The following is a 24099-nucleotide window of genomic DNA, read 5'->3' as shown; positions in this document are numbered from 1 at the left end:
GCTATTCAATTTCAAAATGTCTTTTGTATTCATTTCAGCTTATAAAATTAATTAAAGGGGGCAACTAAAGGCTAATCATAACAAACAAACCTACGTTTTATGGATCTAGATGTGGAACACGTAGGACCTTCCACAACTCGGAACTAGTGTTTGCATTTTGTACCGGGGGACATAACAAATCGACGTACAAGGGTTGCACGAAAGAAATACCCTTTCTTTTACTGTCTATGGTAATACCATGAACTGTTGTTTTTATAGTTCACTGAGCAAGCTACACAATGTCGTTAATACAAAAATCCAGTTTTTAGACATTTTCGCTCTATTGGCTGTTACAAGGTACATTTGGAAAATCTATACAACGCAAGAGAGAGTTTCAGAAGAATAGTTCTTACAACATTCCTCCCAAAGAAACCTGACAGTCTGAAAAACTTCTACAGCATGGATGAAGAACCAGAGAGAACAAAACGCTGGGAAGGAGGATACGAACGAACATGGTGAGAGACGTTGAAAGTGCTTTATGCGTGCCTTAATTAAAAAATATTTATTTTAAAAATACAAAACTATGGCTTAATATCTTTAAGGCGCATCACAAGACTGTCACCTACTGCTCTTTATTAAGTGCATGAGAGCACATATTCTGTAATGACCAGTTGACGCGTGTCTCTGTCAGGGAGGTGCTGAAGGAGGATGAGTCTGGATCTCTCAAAGCTACTGTGGAGGACATTCTTTTCCAGGCAAAGAGGAAAAGGTGCAGCACTCAAATGCAGAATATAAACATCAGTTTGAGCTGATTGTATCTTGGTTTGATACTCACGTACAGTCTGTCTATCACTTTGCAGAGTGTTTGAGAGTCATGGACAAGTTCGGCTTGGGATGGTAAGCTGCAATTTACTGTCCTCCATTATAGCACTATTTTGTTTATTTATTTATCTTTGTTTACTGATCAGAAACTGATCATAAAGCCTCATAAAATTCCTCCAAACCCAGATGCGGCACCTTTTTGTGATCATTGACTCATCTAGATCAATGGAAGATCAAGACCTTAAGCCCAACAGGCTGACCTCCACCCTGAAGGTTAGTAGTAGCACTGCATCTATAGTGAAGTATGGAAGGCTAACATTATATGAAATCTGTCAAAATTGCTCTTTTACATTCTTCAGCTGATGGAGTATTTTGTCGAGGAATACTTTGACCAGAATCCAATCAGTCAGGTAATGCACTTGACTCTGTGTATCTGTCTGTGAGTTTTCACAGAGTATGCAGCTTCTGTTAACTGTACCGTATCGTCACAGATAGGGATCATTGCCACCAAGAACAAGAGGGCGGAGAAGCTCACTGATCTTGCAGGTTGATACATTAGTATTATGTTTGCATGGTTTGAGAAGTGTTCTTTATCATCATCATCAGTTCACATTATTTTACTCTTACTAGGGAACCCTAAGAAGCATATAGCAGCTCTGAAGAAAGCTGTGGACTCCACATGTGTCGGGGAACCGTCCCTCTACAACTCTCTCAACGTGGCTATGCAGACTCTGAAGTAAGGCACATGTCAGCAGAGAGGTTAGAGGGGTGTTCAGTGAACTCAGTAGTTATGTTTCATCCAAAGTTGCAAATTTAAAAGTACACTGCAACGTTTCACACTATAGCAGTTGATAAACAAAACATGCATCTTGCGGACGAACATTGTAGCCGAAGCTACTTCTCTTTATGTATATGACGAGTCACGCAGGTACGGAGCTACTGTGCAGCGGTTGTCGTCCCACCTTGTCTAAAATAGTCAGAAGAATATAAACACTTATTAAAGGTAGTCATTCAGGATAAGACAAAAACACGGTTTGGATGACGGAATCATGATGTACTTGCTCATTATATACATTTTTTACATTTTGAACAAAAAAAAATGTACATAGTAGTGTGCCTGTAACTTATGCACAAAATTGGAAAATCGCATAAAACATTTGTGAATAAAGCACTGTTTCATCATCACTGTTTGCATCAAAGGATTTATTCAGTAATTGTGTTTCCATCATAGTTTATGCTCATGTCTTCCTATCGGATAAGAAAAAGATTCACCTCAATTGAGCGCATACATTTTTTATGATCATTTTTAGAATTTATTTATGCACATCCTGGCGTTTCCATCTACCTGTTTTTTTTTTTGCAATATACCTTATATGTTGTTTACAGTTCAGTTGTAGTACTGGATTTGTACCCACAGCTGTATGCTTGAAAGTTGTACAAACATATACACATTGTCTTGATCATCTACACAGTAATATATCTCATATCTCTATTTTCATGCAGACACATGCCTGCTCATACAAGCAAAGAGATCCTGGTTATTTTCAGCAGTCTCACTACCTGTGACCCAGCCAACATCTATGAGCTTATCAAAGTGAGTTTGAATGAATTTAATGGCTGCTTACTGTAATGGTTTGTAAGATTTGTTGAATGTGTTTTAATATATCAACAGACTCTGAATGGTTTGAAAATCAGAGTGTCTGTGATCGGCCTGTCAGCAGAGGTCCGAGTGTGTACTATTCTCACAAGAGAAACCGGAGGTTGGTAGTCTTACTTGTATATACAGTTACAGGTTTTCATTTGTCTAGGTTTTTTATTTGTATTTTTTTTTATTCTGCTTTGCCCAACAGGAACATACAATGTGATACTGGATGAGAGTCATTTTAAAGAGCTTCTGATGCAGCATGTGAAGCCTCCTCCTGCCAGCTCCTCCTCAGAGTGCTCCCTCATTCGCATGGGTAATCACTGTCATTTTCACCATATTTAAACGATTTAAACATGCTGAAGTGTCTTACACTGAGTTGAAATTGTAAGCCTTATTTCTGGTTGCTGAAAGCGTAATCAAATTAGCCTAAGTACTTAATAAATGTGTAGAATTTTGTGAATGTTCTGCTGAAATTTGTCATTTTGTTTATATTAGTCTTCACTGCACTTTAATGTAAAGCTTTTCTAGGAAATAATGTATCAGCGTAAGCTACAATATATAATTTGTATTCTTCTACAATATCTTTAATGCACATAATAATTTGCTTAGGTTTCCCCCAGCATGTCATAGCCTCCATGTCTGATCAGGATGCCAAACCCTCGTTCAGCATGTCGTGAGTAAAGATTAAAGATGATCATGTTTTAAGAAAAATGTTTAATCATGTTACATTTATATTTATTTATCATTTTAAATCTGTTTCTAATGTTACATTTGTTTTACCATAGTGTAATAGTACTGTTTATACTATAAATTAGATTTAATGTAAGTTTGGGGTCGGTAAGATGTTTTTAATGTTTTTGAAAGAAGTCTCTTATGCTCACCAAATCTGCATGTATTTGATCAAAAATACAGTGAGAGCACAAAGGCCTGGTTTCACAGACAGGGCTTAGATTAGGCCTTAGTTCAAATAGGGCAAATAGAGCTTTTTTATAAAGACGAAAAAAACATCACTGGTGTGAATCTTGAGACAAAACAATAGGACTTACATATTTTAAGATATTTCAGTACAAGTTGCTTTCAGTTAAAACAGCTCAAACATGCATTTTAGTCTGGGACTAGACTTAAGCCTGGTCTGTGAAACCATTTTACAATTCAAAACAACTTATATATTTCAATACATTTTAAAATATAATTTATTCCTGTGATGGCAAAGCTGAATTTTCAGTAGCCATTACTCCAGTCTTCAGTGTCACGTGTTCCTTCAGAAATCGTTCTAATATGCTGATTTGGTGTATAATTTTTCCGATTTTATGCATAATTATATTTAATTACAATTTTAAATCGAATTTATTTTGTAATATTTTAGGCACCTAGACAGCACTGGTGAGCCAGTACTCAGTCTCGGCGGCTACTACTGCCCACAGTGCCGAGCTAAATACACTGAGCTGCCCGTGGAGTGTAAAGTGTGTGGTGGGTCTCAGCATGTCCCTGTTCTTCAGTCTTTACAGTAATCTTCAGAGCATCGATGTGTTCAGTTCTCAGTCTGTCTTCTCTCTGGAGCAGGTCTGACTTTAGTTTCCGCTCCACACTTGGCCCGTTCCTTCCACCACCTCTTCCCCCTGGAGGCCTTCCAGGAGACCCCACTGGAGGAGTATGAGGGAGAGAGGTGAGCTCCGCACTCACTGTGATCGCTCTGTCTCGTTTCAGCCTGTTTCATAGCGTTAATCTGTGTCTTTTCAGGTTCTGTGAAGCTTGCCAAGGAGAGTTGAAGGACAAAAGTGTAGGTTTTTCCATTTCAAATATTTTGTAGGTGAACATTAAGGTCTGGTTCCACAGACAGGGCTTAGATTAAGCCAGGATTAGGCCTTAGAAAATCACATTACTTGTGTGAATCTTGAGACAAAACAATGGCACGGACATATTTTAAGATTTTTCAGTATGAGTTTAAAACATCTTAAACATGCATTTTAGTCTGGGATTAAAATAACATTCCGCCTGATTGTTTTCTCCTTTCTCCTCCCTGCAGGTGTTTACTTGTCTAGCGTGTAAAAAAGTGTTCTGTGTGGAATGTGATCTCTTCATACATGACACACTGCACTCCTGTCCCGGCTGCATGCAGACTGACGGGACGTCCTGATGCAAGACGGTCTGACTACAAGACATCTCTGTGAACTAAAGTACAAATAGAAACTGAGAGATGAAGAAAGCCATCAGCCACAGAATTAGACTCTCACTGAGTTTTGAGGGTTAAGATAATGAAAACCAACAATCGTCAGTTCTTTGGTTTTCTGTTTACATGCATCAAGCTGTAACTGTATGTAGGGGCGCCCCCTATGGGGAAAAGAGTCTCACTGGACCAAATGAAACAACTGAGAAAAACATTTTTGTGCTGTTTTCCAGTGTCCTATTTTGTATTTGTAATAGACTTAACATGACAGCTGTTTCTGTATTTTGTACCTTATATGCCATGTTAATGTACTTGCCTGTGCTCATTAATTTATGAGCAAACCTGTACAGGTCCAGTTTAGACTATCTGTTTAAACTAATTAAACTTTTCAAACATTTACAGTTTTTTATTATCTTTGGTATTATTTTCACAAGGTGTACATTTTCAAAACTCTTCGTACAAAACTCTAAACGGATCACACTTGTAACACAGCTAGTCTTTCTTTCAAAACCTGATCCCTTGCTTTCATTACAGTTATACACATTTTTTCAGTCCACATAACCATTGTTTCAAAACACGATTATTCTAATATGTAATGAGAACCTTTGGTTTAATCACTGAAACACAACAGTATGATCTTTCAATTTAGTACTTTTAACAATCAGTTATTTTAATAGGAAACAATGCAATATACATGTTTCTCAACAAATCATCCTCGTTGAAGAAATAATTACAGTAACACAGGCTTCAGATGCCACATTGGAAAATACATTTACATTACCTAACTTACATAATGTTTGTAATAGTATCTATTCCGTTTGTTAAAAGGTGTGATGAAGTATGACACGGCCATGAGGTTTTGTGCTAGAACAGAGCATGCTGCCAATACAGTAAATGTTCTCACTGGCCATATGACTGAATCCTGTTGTTGACTAGTTGACCTTTATAAGGGTGAGTTACAGTAATGCGACAGTCTCTACCATGGTAATCTGTTTACAGTATTACATGGCATACTGTAACGTAAAATGCTGTATTTGATGCTATCTGTCTCTCTTCGGATGCATCTCTGATCAATCTGATGTTACAGTCATTGACTGCTTCCTCTCCCTTGTACTCTATCCTGCTCTATGTTCACAAATTGCAAATCTGACACTCACACACACTCACACATAGAAAGTATCTATAGAGTTCTACAAATGTACCAAATGATTAATTGATTAACCATTAAGATCAGAAACACTTATTTTGTGTTGTGAAAAGAATACTTTGTGATTTTGTGTATTGCTAACATAATTGAAAACATGCTGAAATGTTTGAAAAAAGTGTACTTTTATGATCTGTTGTGATATTAGCACGAATAGTTTTGAAAATGTAACGTGAAAATTATGCCAAAGCAATTAAAAAAAAAACTAAAACAGCACAGACTTGCATGGCTTATTTTTGCAAACTGTATGAATGATTGCTGGTATATACATTTGAAGTGTTGGAGCATAAAGTTATGCTTTCAAGAATTAAAACAGGTCGTTGCAAGGACAAAACTGTATTAATGACAAAATAAAAGATATGACAAAGGTAATCCAATCCAATCCGCTTTTAATTTCAATACTCCAGGTTGGGGACCGACGAAAATCTTAAATTATACCTTCATAAGAAATGGTACAGCTATTCAAACATATTTACCCTGTATTCAGAATCACACACTTTAGCACACCAAAGTTCTTATCGAAATTCTTACATCAAAAAAATGTATACACCCAAGACATTACAGTACAAGTGCTTCACAATTCTGTATTCTTGTGCTGGTCATAGTATCTGTGCAGCCAGGCCTTCAGTAGTGGGAGGTTCTTGTCCATCCAGCGAATGTTCTCTTCTATGTTCTCCAGGGCCTGCTGAATACATCTCAGTTCTGCTCCAGTTTCAGCCCGCAAGGAACTGAAGAAACTACGAACCTGACGGAGTAGAGAAATTATTATGTCATACAATAGTTTTCTGATCACAAACTGATGAAAGCTCCTAATTACTCGTTGGATTCAATAAAGAGTAATACCTACCTCAGCTAGCATTTCTCTGGTGGAATACTGGTTGGTCACTCCTACTACCATGTGTGCTATGGAGTGTGAGCCGAGATCAAACCTGTAAACAAATGTTTGAAGTCATGAAAGGGCTATATACCACTATTATATAGTGGATTATTTACCACTAGTGTGTGCCTCACTTCTTAATCAGGGAGTCCCAGTTAGCTTGTAAAAAGTCCCATGCGTGTTTATAGGCCTTAGGATTTTTACTGACTGAGGTTACAACATATGGCAGATCCTGAGTCTTCATCACCTCTCCCATCAGACTCTGCTCCATCATCCTGACAGAAAGAAAAAGATGACATTAGTGATTTGTACTTATTTTCTTAAGCTGATGTGTATATATAAATGCCTTACCATTTTAACTTGTGATCGAGAGGGCTGGTCGTGAGGGCCATCTTGATTCTGCTCTTGATCGAGACGTACATGGACTCCTTGTACTTCTCAAACAGGAACTCCCAGCCATCCTCAGTCCGGGCGCCAACAGAAAACACAGCCATAGTAACGTCATTGGGAAGACTAGAGGATGGAAGGATGGACAAAAAAATGAAATGTCCAAAGTTGTCTTAATCTTCTTAATGGTAAGAGTGTAAAGTGTTTCAGAAGGGGAAAGACAAAGATGGCCTCTGACCTCATGTTCCCATCTGAGGCCCTCCACTTGTTGAAGAGCTGTGTGGCGGTGCTGACACAGGGAGGATGACCCCGCACACAGCCGAACAGGAGGAGGTAGCTCCGCATCATCCTCTGAGACACAGAGCCGTCATCAGTCCACGACTGCCGGTCTATGAGCTTCCTGAACAGCTGCAGTATGTAGCCCTGGACCACAGAGAGAGAACAACATCTGTTACAGCATGGAGAGTTCATTTTTATTACTCATTTCATACGCAATGCTAATTTAAAGTGCTTTACTTAAGCATTATAAATAGAGAGTTAACAAAAAAAATGAAAGAAAAAACAAGCAAAAAAAAATATTATAGTAATTCATGATTACTGGATTTTTAAAAATCACATTATCGGATTGGTACTCACAAAGAGCAATTCCTAGCCATTTAAATCTTTTACAGCTTAGCATAACTAAAAAAAAATATATATTTACTACAGAAATTTCCATCACATTTTTTGAACTCCCAGGACTATTTTAGGCCTGAAATCACCATTTTTCCAGATTTTCCATGAACCTTTCAGTTTCCACAAAAATATTAAGCAGCACAACTGTTTTCAACGTTGATCATAATAAGAAATGTTTCTTCAGCACCATAACAGCATATCTGAATGATTTCTGGAGGATCACGTGACACTGAAGACTGGAGTAATAATGCTGAAAATTCAGCTTTGTCTTTTTGATCAAATAAATGTAGATTTGGTGAGCATAACAGATTATTTCAAAAACATTAAAAAAACTTTCCGACCTCTAAACTTTCGATTTGACAGCACTGAGATTGTACTAAATGACATCCTGGTAAAAGGATAGTTCACCCAAAAAAAGAAGATATTTCAAAGAATGTTGGTAACAGTTGATGGGACCCCATTGACTTCCATAGTATCTTTGTGTTCAACAGAAGAAAGAAATTCATACAGGTTTGGAACAACTTGAGGGTGAGTAAATGATGATAGAATTGTAACTATCCCTTTAATTATATGAATCATGAAATGTCAAATGAATTCTAACTGATTCTCAGAATTGCTGAGGGTTAGAAGCTGATTTCGAGCCTGACTCATAAATGAATGAATCCACACGCCTGAAGATCAAATATAAATGACCGCTCACTGACCTTCATCTGGTTTTCCAGCTCCACCATGTCTCTTTTCTCCATCAGTTTGTACAGAGGCACAAGCTCACTGAAGCCCTGTGTCACTGGCATAATCTCAGTTTCTTTGCTTAAATACAGGGTCAGGTCTAAAGCCTTATCCAGAGGAAGCTGACCAACACTGTCCAAAACACAAGGTGTGTAAATCAACCAGGGCATGATACATTGCCAACACTTTTATTGTACAGTACTTTTGATCTAGTTGTTTGACTCTTGATATGGAGATGATAGATGAGGAGGACTGACCTGACCAGCTGGAAGGCGTTGTTGATGAGGCTGGCCCGGTCGTTGCTGCTGAGCGCTGTGTGATTGTGTTTGAGCAGCCTGATGAGGTCATCCCAGCCAGAGCCCTCATAGTGCACAATGTAATATCCACTCATGTCCACATTAAACTTGATCCAGTCCACCTCCTCCGGCAGATACAGCACGTCTATGACGACATATACAACAATCTGTCAGAATTCAGTGCTATACTCGTACAAATAAAGCTTCCGAAAGGGTTTTTCTCACAGTGATCCCATTCAAGAACCATTCTGGATTCCCCAAAGTACCTACAGTGAAGAACCGGTGTGAAAAACTTTTTTTCCACTATAAAGAACCTTTTGTGCAAAGGAAAGGTTACATGAATGTACATTGAGGTTCTTCATTGAACCATAGATGCCAATAAAGAACCTTTATTTTTAAGAGTGTATAGTGTTTTACCTGTCGCACATATACTTCAGCGCTTGTGTTGTTTAGAGACGTGAAGACATTTCAAAAACTTCAAAAATAATATATGAAACAATATATTATATAAAATGAATAATATTGTCAAATAATGGTTTTCCAACAAATACCTGTTTTGGTCTTAAGCAGGAAGCGGTGCACTGTCGTTGAGCCACTGGTAATGTAAGTCAATGGAACGTGCCACAGGAAGCTGTACACAGCAAAAGATCAGGAACTAAAGATTAAGCAAAACTTACAATCAAGTGTAAAAAAAAAACAACACCAAAAAAAAACTGAAAAGAAAATTAAGAGTCCAAACATAATTCAACTTCCTGTGAAAAAGCAAATGGAAGTTTTCATTTTCAATGAGAGTTCATGATTTGTGGTAACATGAGTGACAGTGGCAGTTGAGAAAAATGTAACTATGCAAATTAGTACAGATCCAAAGTGTCTCCTGTGAGATGCTGTTGTCGAATATCCTTCCTAAAGGAGACATTTGTGTTACTGTGAGTGATTTCACTTCGTAAATGATTTATCTCTGCCCACATACAGGGATATCATTTCAAAAAAGGATGTGTGGATAACCGTGTCAAAAATAGTTAACATTCTGAGTGACTTGGGATTCCTGCATTGATAATCATTCATCTTGTTCATGAAATGATGTATTATTCACTGCTGTCCCAGTGTTTTTTCAGCAAGAAAACTGCTTGCTTGTCAGAAGAGAATGACATCTTATTTTGACTTGCAATACATCTCAATTGTGATCACGTTTTCAAAAATATAAACCCTAAATAAATCATAAAAATATCACTGTCAGTTTAACCCCTTAAGCCCTGAGGGCATTTTTAGAGTTGTTTTTTCTGAGTTACACACACAAAACTAAATACTCATAACTCCAAAACTATAGCAAGGAGAGTCAAAAGGTCATTATCGTTTGATAGAACACTTTTCAAATTTTTAGAAAATATAAATCACATTAACACATTCTTATGCTGAGAAACTGCTGATAAAAGACACAATATATATAAATATATATTTTTTTGATTTTGCATATCTTTCTTATTTGACATGGAATAACTCAGGAAGGAAATAAGGTAGGAGGAAATTTTTTTTTTGGTGAAGTCCCTCTACATCTGGATGAAATTGTATGGTAATTGCATAAAGTAATAAAAAATTACAGCATTTGGAACCAAGATAGCCTTTTTGTTCAGCTCTTGACACCCCCTAATGGGCATTTTTAAAATTGTTCCTCCATGAGGAATATCTTGTGATCAACTCAATAGATAATGTTAATTTTGGGCTGATTTTAATTGTAATAATATGCTGTAAAAAAAAAGATGTGCCATTTTCAACGATCAGTGTATGTTTAATGAGCTGTATGATGTTTTTGACACATTGCAGTACATAGTACAAAAAGTATTTTATAGATTATGAAGGAAAAAAAACAACTATTTATCAGCAAATACCTCCGTACTACTTAGGAGTTTTTCAAATTGGCTGCATTCATTGTAAAGTTCGGGCGGTACACTCCGTTTACTCAGCACTTGTTATGAGTTGATCAAAGTGGATAGATGCATTAAAAAACTGAGATTCTAAGCTTTAAGATGATACATATTTTGTGTTATTCCACGTTTGAAATCAAGCACGGACAGTTCCGGGAACATTGGAAAACACATTGCATCCCGGAGAGATGAGAGACATGTTTTTTAGCCAAGTATGCATCACTTCGTGAGGAATATCTCGTGATCAACGCAATGGATTATGTTGTGTTTGGGCTCTTTATAATCGTGAGAATCTGCTGTCAATAAAGATGTTTTGATTGTGAAAATACATTTTGTTTATTTAAAAAAATTCTGTTTGCAAAAATGCATGTTTCATGGAGTTATGAGCCGAAAAGTCACATCAATGCACCATCTATATACTTCATTGGATGTACACCTGTGCAGGTTCATATGTTAGAAGTCCATGAGGAATGTCTTTAGATCTGAGAGATGAATTTTGCTGAGTTTGGGCTCTTTTTAATCGTGCGAGTGCTGTAAATAATGTTGCGCCATTTTCTACGATCTGTGCATGCTTCATGAAGTTATAAGCGAAAACGTAACACGAGTGCTTCATCAGTATATATTTGGCTACGTGTGTCTGTGGGATTTTTTGTGTTAGAACTCTATGAAGAATATCTTTAGATCTGATTGATGGATTTTATTGATTATATTGGCTCTTTTTAATTGTGAGCTCTTGCTGTAAATAATGGTGTGCCATGTTCCACAATCGGAGCATGTTCCATGAAGTTACGAGCGAAAATGTGTCATAAATTCAGCATCCGTATATGATTTACATATGGGTCTTGAGGGTACTTTTGTACATGAGATGTACAAAAACTCGATCAAGTTTTGTAGAAAGTCGAAACAATTATGCTTGTTGTATTCTACTCATTGAGACCTTTCAAATGACATATGACACACAACTATCTGAGCTGTATGATGTATTTGACATATTGCAGTACATAGTACAAAAAAGTATTTCATAAATTATGAAAACATTTTTTTTCTATTTATCAGCAAATAACTCTGCACTAATTAGGAATTAATCAAATTGGCTACATTCATTGTAAAGTTCAGACTCTAAGCTTTCAAATGACACCTATTTTGAGTTGATCAAGGTAGCAGTTTTGAAAAATACGATTATTAATTTTTTCGCAGCTAGGTGGCGCCCACGGGCGGTACACTCAGTTTAAGAGGGACTACTCAGCACTCGTTAAGAGTTGATCAAAGTGGTTAGGTTGTATTAAAAAGCTGAGATTCTAAGCTTTAAAATGATACCTATTTTGTACTGCCGGCGGTACACTTCAGGTTTAAGGAGTTAAACAGACTTATAAACAAATGTAGATACTTGATAATAACCTGGATGTTTGTGAGGGGTCGTCACTCTTGAGGTAACGCTCTTGACTTAGTCTGACTTCGCGACCTTTGACCTCCACTGTAATGAGTGGAAAGCCCTCCTGCAATGTCCATGTCTCCATCATAGCCTTAACATCCAGCTCATCCTCAGAGTGCCATTTCTAAGAGATACAATATCACAGAAATACATCACAACACCAGTTAAAACAGTGTATAAAGTGTTTCGATTAATGATGTGACCAATCAACTCACAGAAGCTCCAGACTGTGAGACTGAGCGCCGGCAAGACTCTTCACCCTTCAGTCTGCCCTCGTCCAGACCATCAGAGTCACAAACCTATAACAGAGACATTGAAAACCTGTTAACACTCACAACACATCCTAAGACATTTTGATCTTCTACTCTGAAGGTGTGCTTGAACTCTATGTGAAATCTCAGTGGAGAAATCATTTGCCCTTATATAAAATTCCTGATTGCATGTATTCTCATTGAAATGACTGGGTTTCGCATGCGGAAATTTGCTGAACAATAGCAAATGTGACCACGACCAGAGTTGTATGCATTTGCATTACGCGTGCAACTTTTACTCACATTGGTCAGACTTTCCCACAAGTTACTATTGACTGTGTTCTGGTAACTGTAGCGTTTCAGGTATCTCACGATCCCCAGTTTAAAGTCCTCTGGGGTCAGAAACTCTCTCAGCATGTTCAGAATACAAGCCCCCTGAAATGACATTCACAACCGTAACATGCTTTTAAAAAGAAAGAAAAACAAGAAAGAAAAAAAAGTTTTCACTGGTTTTATAATGCACCTTGTCATAGGAAACATCATCAAACATTTCCTGTATCTGAGCAGGGTTCTCCACTGGCGTGGACACAGGGTGAGAGGAGCTTAAGGAGTCTACCTCCATAGCCTCAAAACACTTCCCCAGGAAATAATCCTCCTGTTGCACAAACATGACTGGGGTTTATTTGAGCACAAATCTTCATCCAACTCTTGCTGAGTGCTTTTAAAATGGTCATTATGGAAATAAAAAGCCAAGAGATCAAATGAAAAAGATAACAGATCTTCGGCAAGGGCCAACAATTTTACAAAAACTTACAACTTGCAGTTCAGGATTGGTGATGTTAACAGACACAAACTCCATGAACTTGGCAAATCCTTCGTTCAACCACAGATCGTTCCACCACTGCATGGTCACCAGGTTACCAAACCACTGACAAGAACAGACACAGAATGAGCCATTCACTGATTAACCACAACAACAGGTCACTTACTAGAATCATTACTATACAGGTCCGTTCACACCAAGAGTGATAACTATAAAGATAAAGATATAGTTGTAAAAATCGTTTTGAATTTAAAAGAATAGCAGAGTCCACACCACAACTATAACGATAACAGCATCGAGAAACGCTATCATTGGAATCACTTTCAGAGCTATTTTTTTCCCCAGCTGATTAACAATAAAAACCTCAGCCAATCAAAATCTATCCTGCTTTAAGAGCTCGAGCATTTAAAGGGCCAGACGATAAAACTGAACCACGTGCTTAGAATAAATAGAACGATATCATCCGCTGGTGTGAATGCAAATATAGTTATCATTATAGTTATCGTTCTTGGTGTGAACAGGCCTTAATACCCCCATCACACACACACACAAAAAACAGTTAATTAATGTCATAAGTCCACCTGATGGGCCAGTTCGTGAGCGATAATCATTGTGATGCCCAGTTTGTCAGAAGCAGAAGACTTGTGGGGGTCGAAAAGAAGGCCTGATTCCCGATAGGTGGTCAGACCCCAATTCTCCATCGCTCCAGACTGGAAGTCTGGGATAGCAGCAAGATCTACGGAGTAGATTATATAAGCTAAATGCTGAAACTAGAAATCTGTAATTTGCATGTTAAGCAGTAGACAAGAATGTGCAGCTAACCCTGTTTGGGGAGAGGGTAAGGAATGTCAAAGTAGTCATCATAGAAGTCAAGCAGCTTCACTGCAGCATCCAGAGCAAACTCTGCCTGGTCGATCTTCTCTGGCACAGCATACACCGAAATCTGTATTCACATCAAATAAATGCTATTAGCAGGATTGCAAAAAGTGATAAATGATGGAGGTGGGATCTTACAGCACATCAGGGCTTTGTCATTAACTCAGTGGTCATAATGATCTGAGACGGATTATCTTCTAACCTGGACTCCATGCTGGCTGGTCTTGCTGATAGAGAGAAAGTCGGAGACAATGAAGGCCACCAGGTATGTGCTCATCTTTACACTCACATCAAACTGGTCCTCAAACAGGCCGCCTGGCAGCTCTAATGTTCTCAGCTGGAGTAAAGAAAAAAAAGAAAGAAGAGTATGCTTAACAGAAGAATCAGAGTCTTCCCCTGGCAGATTAATAGTTCATGTCACAGTATGATTTATTCAAGCTTTATAGACGGAATATAGAAGGATTGATCAACAGAGGTTCTATAGACATTACAGCACCTTAGGCATGTTTGAGAGGGCAATATGCTTTGCTTCTCTGCGAATCCGCACTGTAAAGTTTGCTTTGAAGGCAGGTTCATCAAAACAGGGAAAGGCTGCTCGGGCACTAGTCGGCTCGAACTGTGTGGAAGCCACAACCCTGAGAATGTGAATGACACAATAACAGATTATTATTTAAAAATAAATAAATAAATAAATAAGGGCGAGGGGGTGGTACATTTTCTCACCTGACTTCTCCCTTGATGGTGCGGTATGTGCTTTTGTAAAATCCATGAAAGCTCTCAGAAAGGTTAGCAGCAAACTCCAGTTCAATTGAATATACATGGCCTCTCTTCAGCAGTGCATTATCAGATATAAGTGCAATCTGCTGGAAGTATGGGTACTCTAGCACCTTTAAGGGCTGTTGCCGACTCATATCTGAACTTAGCAACCTTGCATTGAAGATATGAAGATCCTTGCTGTGCAGTATTATAGACTTGGTGTCTTGATTTACATCAATTTGGATCTGTACCAATCCAGTGAAGTCTAAACTTGTGAGGTTGGGGTGGATAAGGAGATGGTAATGAAGGGGAGATACTGTGTCTGGAAGTCTCATTTTGTTCCATGGGAATGGTTCTCCATTGCTTGATGTGGGGAATATAGTGGGCTCTTGAGTGACTGCAGCCCAAAGGTGAATGATGGGTAGGGCTATGAGATTCACAAGCAGAGCAAAGCGACTCATGTCTAGTACTACTTGGAAGTTCTGTAAAAGTTAAAGGTAAAAATGTATTATAAAGACAATGATCATACAAAACAAGCCAATGAGCTCAACAAAAAGACTGAGTTCTGTTTCCTGTTTAAAATGATCTAAAACTTAGGTACTTTTACTCGGTGCTTAATGGTGTTTACTGTAAATTCACATGTTCTACTTCTGTTAGTTGCAGACATGATTATGCTCATAAAATAATTTAAAAAAAAATATTATTTGTAGCCTACTAAGATCAACTGTTTCATATGTGTAAAGTGACCTTAGTAGCGCTATTTCGTCTTCCGGGTTTAAAATATTCATGTCCTGCAGTCAAGCCGTAAATATTTCCAGTTCGTAATGCTCTAAAATCAGCTCACCGTTTTTCAAATAGTCGCGCGTGTCCGAAAGGTTCTCGCTTTTTTTGAACCAACCCAGCAAGCAATTTTGCGTTGAAAAGACGTCTAATAGCCGTCCAAACACAGCCCAGACGTCTAGGCTAAAACAAGGCAAAATTTGGGCTGTCAGTGAAAATTTAATAGACGTCTAAACCATAGCCCAAGAATAGACCAGTCAATTAGATAACAAAGAAATGAAATGAGTGTATGAGTGAAGAGATTAAACCAAACACCTTAATCACTGTTTACTTTGCTTACAAGATGGAATATCAAACATCTCACAAGTTATTTTGGCAAAAACGACATGTAACCAAATTCAAGGTTATTTTGGTTAGAAGTGGGTTACTCATAGCCAGACTATAACGTTAGTTAACCTAGACGGTGAATTGACGGCTATGCTTGCTGGGAATTCAACCGATTTACTGAAAAGATCCGACTTAAAAGAACACGGCAAATGCAGTCATTTAGCAGTTGGTGTGGGATATAATCTTTTTAAAAATTCGTTGTAAATGTAATGATATTCTGCATTCGGTGATCTTAATTTGCACAACACCTTGTGTGTAAACTGAAACGGCATTGCGCGTGCAACACACATAAACCCAACGCCATAGCACGGTTAAATTGTCACGTGCAAGAGATATAAAGTTCAAGTATATCTTTATATCACAGAATACTTACGATTACGAACTACGCTTTTCAGGTAAAATCCTCGATCTGTTAAAAGAATCCAGCAATGGTTTAGCTGAGCATATCGAATCAATGAATGTGAAAGTGAAAATACAATTCTTCAACATTTGCATCATGGGAAGAAGTTTTTATTTTAAATAAAGGCGCTGCACTAACTGAGTAACAGTAGGATTAAAGAGGTCAAATTAATAACACACACACACACACCAAAAAAAACACACACAGACATACAACGAGTAACGTTAGCCTAACTTTTGCATACAAAGTGGTAACCATGCGGGCGCATGTTGCCAGATCCTCTGTGGAACTGAACCTCCAACAGATGATGATGATAAATACTCAGATTTTGAAACAAACAAACCAAGTATTAGATGAAAAAAAAAAAAAAAATCATGTATGTAGTTGTCATTCTGTCTTAATGTAACCCTTTTAGGACACATTGTTGTAGTTGTAAACAAGAAAAACAGCAGAATGGGACTTTGAGCACACAAAGTTATTAGTTTTTTTTACATTTGTTTTAGTAATGTTGGATTTTTTTTTGTGGTGGTCATAAAGTGTGACTGTCAATGCTTATAAACTCAGTGTGCATTATGACTAAAACATAGTTTTTACAGTTGTGCCAGGAGATAAAGTCCAACATGACATTTCACAAAAAAAAAAAAAAAAAAAAAAAAAAAAAAAACCCATTAATGAGTAAACTTTATGGTTCAGTTAAATCCCTCTTATCAGGAATAGGGACTTTGGAATGGCAGTTAGAAGGACAAAACAATTTCATCCATATGATCTTGACAGTTAGGCTATTTCACACCCAATCTCACCACAGGCTTTATTAGAGGAGGAAAGAGCTGGTTGACCATTCAGAAGGTGCATTTAGGGCTCTGACATACAGACATTATGCTTAAGGAGGTGTTGTTGGGTCTCCTTGCAGGAGCAGTGGTTTTTACTATAGGGATTCTGCTGGGACACTTCGCCATTGACAAGGGCAGTTCGGTGCCAGAGTGGGTCCGGGATGCATCTCGTGATGTGGATGAAAGTATCATTGAAAAATTCCTTGCAGAACTGGACACCAATGAAATTAAAGAAAACCTCAGGTGAAGCATTTATTCTGAAGCACACAAGTATGAGATTCTAAAACGATTAAACGGCCAGCTTTATAGAACATCAATCTGTATGGAGTTGTTTGTTTCAGCTGATTTAAGAATTTACTTTTGTGTTGTTTCTCCAAAGGGAGCTGACTAAGGTTCCCCACATGGCCACCACCCCTGGAGATGAAGCAACCGTAGAGTTTATGCTGAAGAGATGGAAGGACCCCAAATCAGGCTTGGACAATGCATGGAGAGAGGACTACAAGGTGTATCTGTCATTCCCTGACAAAACAAACCCCAACAAAGTCTCTGTTGGTAAGACAGCATAGAATATCTATTCAAAGCATAACATTTTTTAGTTCTGAATTCATCTCAGAACACCTTCAAGACATTTTTCTGATTTGCTTTCAACACAATGAGTGAACATTTTAAACGATGTATAGGAAACTTAAGAACAAACTCTGTTTAACAGTTGATCCAGAAAACACAGTCCTGTTTACGGCAAGAGAGAGAGAGAAAGCATACTCGCCAGAACAGGACGACCCAGAGGTGGTCCAGCCGTTCGCAGCATATTCCCCTGCAGGAAATGTCAAGGTGTGCAGCCTTCACCACCTTAATATACTTCACAGTTCATGAACGCTTACATATTATTCTTTAAATAAATATGTAGTTTACTGACATTATCCATCCATTTGATTCGTAGAGCAGTAGAATACACTACGGTTCAAAAGTTTGGGGTCAGTAAGATCTTTAAAAAAAAAAAATTAATACTTTTGTTTAGCAAGGACACATGGAATTGATCACAACAAGTGACAGTAAAGACATTTATAACGTCTTTAAATGCTGTTCTTTTGATCTCTCTATTTAAAGAAAAACTTTATTACGGTTTTCACAAAAAAATTAAAGAGTTTCAACATTGATAATAATAAGAACTGCTTGTTGAGCAGCAAATCAGCATATTAGAATGATTTCTGAAGGATCATGTGAGACTGAAGACTGGAGTAATGGCATCACAGGAATAAATTACATTTTAAAATATATTACATTTTAAACTGTTATAATATTTCAGAATATATATATTTTTTATCAAATAAATGCAGCTTGGTAAGAAAAAGAGACCTTTCAAAAACATTACAAATCTTGCAGACACCACAATTTTGAAAGGCAGTGTACATTTATAATTATATTACTTTTTTTATTTTCAATTAATAATTATTTTTCCTTGTCTCTGATCAGTTTTTCCATTTTGTTTTATTTAAAAAAAAAACGCCTTCTCTGATGGAGATATTAGGCGTGTTCGACTTGAACCAGCGCTGCACAGACTGATCAGTTTATGACATCAAAGTACCGCGAGAGTATTTTGATGTCATTCACCGATCGGTCTGTCTAGCGCCGGTTCAAGTCGAACAAGCATGTTATCATGAAATAAAGGCAATTATCTTATGACATAACGACACAGCCATAACTTAAGACATATCTGAGCAAGAGAAGACAATGATTGTCTTTATTGCACTTGATTGTTTTAGAAAGAAAACCGTAATGACCTTTGGTGCTATCGCACAGTAGGCTATGTCACGTGGTAAAGTCATCTATACTGATAGCTATTTGTTTTTTTCTTTCACTGTTCCACTATATTGACTATTTAAACAAGAGGTTATTGTAAGCATATCTTGCTATCACTAACTATATCAAAAGCTTATGATTGTGTAATTGTAGATATTTTGGAGGTGAAATTTATGTCTGAATCTAATTGTGATATGGTCCAATATATTGACTCATCTGTCTTTTATATGCAGGGGAAACTTGTCTATGCAAACCAAGGTAAAATGAGTGACTTCGAGCTGTTAAACAGAACACTGGATCTGAGGGGAACCATCGCCATCACCAGATACGGAGGAGAAGGGAGATCGAAAAAAGTGAGCAAACACTAGTTAAATCTCTCAAAAACATCAGAAAAGGAAAATGCAGTATTAGGTATCAGTTTAGAAGACTGTTAGTAGTTTCATCACCCTAAATGAATACAACATGTTTACTCTCCGGCGACATGAATATTACAGGCTATAAATGCAGCCAAGTTCGGCATTGTTGGGGTACTGGTCTATACTGAGCCATATGACATTAATGATGGCCTGGTGTCGGAAAGTGAAACTTACCCTCACTCCTGGTATATGCCACCCTCTGGCGTCGAGCGAGGCTCATACAACATTGACTTTGGAGACTTGTTAACACCATACCTAGCTGCAAAAGGTAACCAGTGATTTTTTTTACATGAAAACACGTATTACATACGATACATAAACAACAACATATGCAAATGATTTCATTTGTAGATGATACATACAGAAGACCAAAAGAAGACATAACAGGTATTCCACCAATTCCAGCACAGCCAATAGGGTTTGAGGATGCTGAAAGCTTAATCTGGTAAGCCAGCTTTTATTTCTTTAGTTACTCACTTTTTAGAATGTTTCCTTCTAATTCTGACTGAATTATCTGTGACAGTGAGCTTGATGGGGACGATGCCCCTATTGAATGGCAAGGCTCACTTAAATGCACATACAAACTTGGTGGGCCAGGGTTCAAACCCACATCTCTCTTAAACAACAGGTAAGTGCCGCATATTTGTGTCCAATATATAAAGTATCTTCCAATGCTTGAACAAGTATGTTGGAAGGATATAATGTAGGATAGAATGAAAATAATGTTTTGTTTTGTCTGTCAGCAATGTACACATGGACATTTATAACACCGAGAGGCTGGAATATTCAGCGAATGTCATGGGAATAATCAGAGGCAGTGTGGAGCCAGGTAAGTTATGTTTGTCATAGTGTTAAAAAGCACAAAATACCTGTTGTTCTAATATACACAGTCCCCAGAAATGATTTGGACGAACACTTAAAATGTCTGAAATCTTTCTTGACACTGAAGACTGGAGTAATCCATCACAGGAATAAATTGCATTTGCAAACTGTATTTTTGAATGCGTGTTGTTCAGACAGGTATGTGATCTATGGGAACCACAGGGACAGCTGGGTGCACGGAGCCATCGACCCCAGCAGCGGCACAGCAGTGATGCTAGAGATCACCAGAGTCCTGGGGAAGATGGTGAAGGAAGGTGAGGCCTAATGACATCTAGACAACAACTGAATTTGACATCAAATGTGACTAGGGCTGGTTGTAGTGACCCAAATGAAGTACTTTGCTATGAGACAAGGTGGTCTTCTTGGTATAATGAAAGCAACAGTACGTTTCAATACAGAGGAAAAATATAACATATAGAGCAAATAGTATGATTGATCAAATTCTAGTGTTAGTTAAAAGCAAAGAAAATCAAACAGTAATTCCCTATACCCGAAAGGGAGATGGCGACCTCGGCGGTCCATTATCTTTGGCAGTTGGGGAGCTGAAGAATTTGGTCTTATTGGATCTGCAGAATACACAGAGGTTTGTTAATAAAGACATTAGTAGCATTACTAAAAACTGGAAGGAGAGCATGAAAGATTTGACCGTTTTGGTGTTTGGTGGCCATCCTTAGGAGTACTTCAGTAAGCTGAGTGAACGTACTGTGGCGTACATCAACGTGGACATCTCAGTGTTTGGTACGAGTTGATGTTTTTCCTCTTTCAATATTTTCAATATTAATTTCCTCCCGTGTTCCACTTGCTGAAATGCTTGATGTCCACCCCAGCTAATGCCACTCTCAGAGCTTCTGCCTCTCCAGCAGCACAGAGTGTGCTTTTTACAGCCTCCAAACAGGTGAGGAACAAGCCTTGTATCTACTCCCTTCCCTGAAGAGTGACTTTCATGCCTTTCATAAAACTTTTACGAGTCATGTGCTTTCAGGTTAATGCACCTGGAACAACCACATCAGTCTATGAGAACTGGATAAAATATTTCAACAGAACCAGTCCAAATTATGGGGTTATACCAAAGTATGCTCTTATTATTCCACAATACTACCTCATGGTTCACAAGGGGATTATAGCACCATGACTGGTAAAGTAATAATTCTCAATATTGTCAATTGTATTTGCAGTGTGGGCTTCTTGACAGGAGCAGGAAGTGATTACGCTGCTTTTATGCACTACCTTGGAGTAACTTCTATGGACGTTTCCTATTATTATGACCGGGTAAGTGGGCAGCGCTAAGACAATCAACCACTTGGCATTAAAAAAAGTTGAGTAATAATAACACCACATTCTTGATCACTTTGCAGAGTAAAACAAGAGCGCGCATCTACCCAGCCTACCACACGGCCTATGACACCTTTGACTATGCATCTACGTTCATTGATCCAGGTGAAATGAATACTAAGGCTCTCAAACGAGACGATATATATATTTACTACTTACTATGAACCCTCTTTTAATACTAAAACGTATTTATCTGCATGTCCTCGTCTGTTCTATTTTAAGTTCAAATGACTTTCCCTTATGCAGGTTTCACAAGTCACCAGGCAGTAGCCAGGACAGCAGGGAATGTGCTGGTGCGATTGGCTGACAGTCTTCTGTTGCCTTTTAACTGCAGTGATTATGCAGAAAGTCTGGAGCTGTACTTCAGTCAGGCGGTCACAGCCTTTGAGGAAAAACTTGCGGCTAAAGGAATCTCTATGGGTGAGCTAACAAGATTCAAACTACTTTGGATGAGGGAAATGCTTCCTTTTTCCTAATCGTGAATTTTGTCAACCTAAAAGTTAATACAAGGTGAGAGCTATGGAAGTTATGTAAGTGTCAAAGTGGCAATGAGCACTTTTATCCCATCCCAGAATCCTTGAAGAAAGCCGTGCAATTATTCCGAGAGACAGCCACCAAATTGGATCGTTTGATCAGGGATTCAGATCTCGCAAAAGAAACGTAAGTTAACCCTGTAAAGCATGACATAGGAAATGATAGTTAATATGGAACCGTTTATTGTACCTTTAGGCAAAATGTATGTACAAAACAAGTTTGCATGTGTTTTATGTTGAGTATCAAATTTTATGAATCAGGTTTTTATGGCTCATATAGGAGGAGAATATGGAGCTCATACCTGAGGAAAAAACAGGCCCAAACTGACAACCTGAAGGGGGACGTTTTTAAAATTATATTAAAAAGGAATTTTTCTTGCTAATAAAATATAATCTATCAACCTGACTATAGAAGGCATGTAATAGATTCTATACAACAGGTTTTTCAGAAATCTTTTGTTCATGTTGATCATTTAGAAACCTTATGAATTTGCATATCAAATACGATTCAGTAGGCTTTAAAGGGTTAAAATGATGAAAAGAAAAAATCACCTGCTCTGGTGTCAAGGGTACACAACTGCATAAATATTACTTCTGTCTTCACAACAGGCCCCTGAAGGCTCGCAGAATTAATGACCAGCTCATGCTGCTGGACAGGGCTTTCCTTGACCCGTTAGCGTTCCCAGAACAATATGGTTTCAGGTGTGAAGCAGCATTATTAAAACAATCTGCTACTAATGACCCAGTCCCTTATGAATAATAATTAGCATTCCACTGACCATTCTTCATTTGTTCATGCTGATGTCACACCTGTTCGCAATCACTTCTAACGCTCTCTGGCATCACACAGGCACGTGATATGGGCGTCGAGGTCATCGAGTGTTCCCACCTTCCCCGGTCTGGCAGATGCAGTAGAGAAGGCTGAGAGCACTGACCTGAAGGAAGACTGGGATCAGGCTCATAAACACTTATCCATCGTCACACAGGCCATCGCAGGAGCCGCACACACACTGGATGATGTGATTTAATGCACGCTGAACTTCAGACTTTAACATTTCCACAAAAAAAAATTCTTGAGAGGGAGAAATATTGAACTGTTTTTTTGCCAAATGAAACATTTGACTTTGAAATGAATATGTGCGCTGTCAGAGGGTGTGTGAAGGGAGTATGAACCTTTAAATCATGTACAAAAATGGGCGAGTCCTGAACTACCACTCCCAGCAGATTCCTAGTGTTTTCTGATGAAAAATCGTTTGACAAGTTATTTGTAGTAAATACATAATTCGCCTGAAATGAAAGCTGAAAGTTCTTTGTGTATTAAAGGGATAGTTCACCAACATTTTTTTAAATTCTGTCATCATTTACTCACCCACATGCTATCCAGATCTGTATGACTTACTTTCTTATGTGGAATATGAAAGAACATTTTCAAACAACTGTTTTTATGTCCAAAAACAACAAAATATCCCTTTAAATGAATTGAAAAGAAACAAAAGCAGACAGAATGCACTCTTTTCAGGCATGATTTATTGAAAACACACCAAAATGATACTCTACAAACCTGGATTTTTCTTTAACAAGAGCAATTCTCTCTTCTGGGTATTAGTAAAATTAACAATACATTCGGTCACTGTGGCATTGTTCTTGAGTGCTAGGAAAGCATTAACAACTATATAATCAAACCCTTTTATGTCTCTATCTTTTAAAAGTTTATAATACAATGTAATACAAGGCAAAACCCACCACCAGTCTAGACTACATTGAGAACACAGAGTGAGTGAAAGTGGGAGGAGCCAGAGAGAGGAGGTGTGTGTGTGTGTGTAAGAGAGACGGAGATAGAAAGAGAGAGAGAAAGAGCAGTCAGGGACCAATAAAACATATAAAACACACTTATCTTT

General features: G+C 37.9%; 3 protein-coding genes across 3 annotated transcripts; 2 read left to right on the top strand and 1 right to left on the bottom strand.

Annotated features, from left to right (window-relative positions):
• The first annotated feature begins 238 nt into the window (after positions 1-238).
• On the top strand, positions 239-4707 carry gtf2h2 (general transcription factor IIH, polypeptide 2). The gene is made up of 15 exons (XM_056235246.1): positions 239-494; positions 671-748; positions 840-876; positions 988-1074; positions 1161-1211; positions 1293-1347; positions 1432-1537; positions 2305-2395; positions 2474-2561; positions 2652-2759; positions 3056-3119; positions 3813-3916; positions 4010-4112; positions 4187-4226; positions 4473-4707. Exons 1-15 carry the CDS (start codon positions 439-441, stop codon positions 4581-4583), a joined length of 1179 nt encoding a protein of 392 aa, XP_056091221.1. The 5' UTR covers positions 239-438; the 3' UTR covers positions 4584-4707.
• Positions 4708-6304: 1597 nt separating this feature from the next.
• On the bottom strand, positions 6305-16481 carry erap1b (endoplasmic reticulum aminopeptidase 1b). The gene is made up of 19 exons (XM_056235239.1): positions 16382-16481; positions 14809-15323; positions 14582-14720; positions 14288-14422; positions 14032-14152; positions 13791-13945; positions 13201-13314; positions 12910-13041; positions 12690-12821; positions 12351-12434; positions 12102-12259; positions 9333-9412; positions 8743-8926; positions 8461-8617; positions 7320-7504; positions 7046-7207; positions 6829-6969; positions 6665-6746; positions 6305-6562 (listed from the first exon to the last, which is right to left on the bottom strand). The coding sequence occupies exons 2-19, from the start codon at positions 15300-15302 to the stop codon at positions 6392-6394; spliced, it is 2826 nt and encodes a 941-aa protein (XP_056091214.1). The 5' UTR covers positions 15303-15323; positions 16382-16481; the 3' UTR covers positions 6305-6391.
• A 727-nt stretch (positions 16482-17208) lies between these two features.
• On the top strand, positions 17209-23239 carry naaladl1 (N-acetylated alpha-linked acidic dipeptidase like 1). Its single transcript, XM_056235254.1, has 19 exons — positions 17209-17481; positions 17618-17790; positions 17948-18069; positions 19272-19391; positions 19533-19722; positions 19806-19899; positions 19978-20082; positions 20198-20283; positions 20471-20590; positions 20834-20919; positions 21011-21074; positions 21164-21231; positions 21319-21407; positions 21512-21605; positions 21692-21773; positions 21915-22088; positions 22241-22328; positions 22811-22903; positions 23052-23239. The coding sequence occupies exons 1-19, from the start codon at positions 17285-17287 to the stop codon at positions 23227-23229; spliced, it is 2223 nt and encodes a 740-aa protein (XP_056091229.1). The 5' UTR covers positions 17209-17284; the 3' UTR covers positions 23230-23239.
• The last annotated feature ends 860 nt before the right edge of the window (positions 23240-24099 follow it).

Source organism: Rhinichthys klamathensis, unplaced genomic scaffold (genome assembly GCF_029890125.1).
Source record: "Rhinichthys klamathensis goyatoka isolate OS25496 unplaced genomic scaffold, OSU_Roscu_1.1 h1tg000417l_1, whole genome shotgun sequence".
In the NCBI taxonomy this organism is placed as follows: Eukaryota; Metazoa; Chordata; class Actinopteri; order Cypriniformes; family Leuciscidae; genus Rhinichthys; species Rhinichthys klamathensis.
Note: the sequence above shows the minus strand (reverse complement) of the source record. Positions and strands in the feature narration are given on the sequence as shown.

What these genes read in the sequence shown, in the direction of transcription:
- naaladl1 (XM_056235254.1), top strand. Translation starts at nt 17,285, where the DNA reads ATGCTTAAGGAGGTGTTGTTGGGTCTCCTTGCAGGAGCAGTGGTTTTT. An exon ending in CAGAGGCAGTGTGGAGCCAG is followed by an intron (nt 20,284 to 20,470) that starts GTAAGTTATGTT and finishes CGTGTTGTTCAG; the next exon opens with ACAGGTATGTGATCTATGGG. An exon ending in TCAGATCTCGCAAAAGAAAC is followed by an intron (nt 22,329 to 22,810) that starts GTAAGTTAACCC and finishes TCTTCACAACAG; the next exon opens with GCCCCTGAAGGCTCGCAGAA.
- erap1b (XM_056235239.1), bottom strand. Translation starts at nt 15,302, where the DNA reads ATGAGTCGCTTTGCTCTGCTTGTGAATCTCATAGCCCTACCCATCATT. An exon ending in TCTCACAGTCTGGAGCTTCT is followed by an intron (nt 12,260 to 12,350) that starts GTGAGTTGATTG and finishes TGTATCTCTTAG; the next exon opens with AAATGGCACTCTGAGGATGA. An exon ending in GACCCCTCACAAACATCCAG is followed by an intron (nt 9,413 to 12,101) that starts GTTATTATCAAG and finishes TGCTGTGTACAG; the next exon opens with CTTCCTGTGGCACGTTCCAT.
- gtf2h2 (XM_056235246.1), top strand. Translation starts at nt 439, where the DNA reads ATGGATGAAGAACCAGAGAGAACAAAACGCTGGGAAGGAGGATACGAA. An exon ending in GAAGCTCACTGATCTTGCAG is followed by an intron (nt 1,348 to 1,431) that starts GTTGATACATTA and finishes TACTCTTACTAG; the next exon opens with GGAACCCTAAGAAGCATATA. An exon ending in CGTGGAGTGTAAAGTGTGTG is followed by an intron (nt 3,917 to 4,009) that starts GTGGGTCTCAGC and finishes TCTCTGGAGCAG; the next exon opens with GTCTGACTTTAGTTTCCGCT.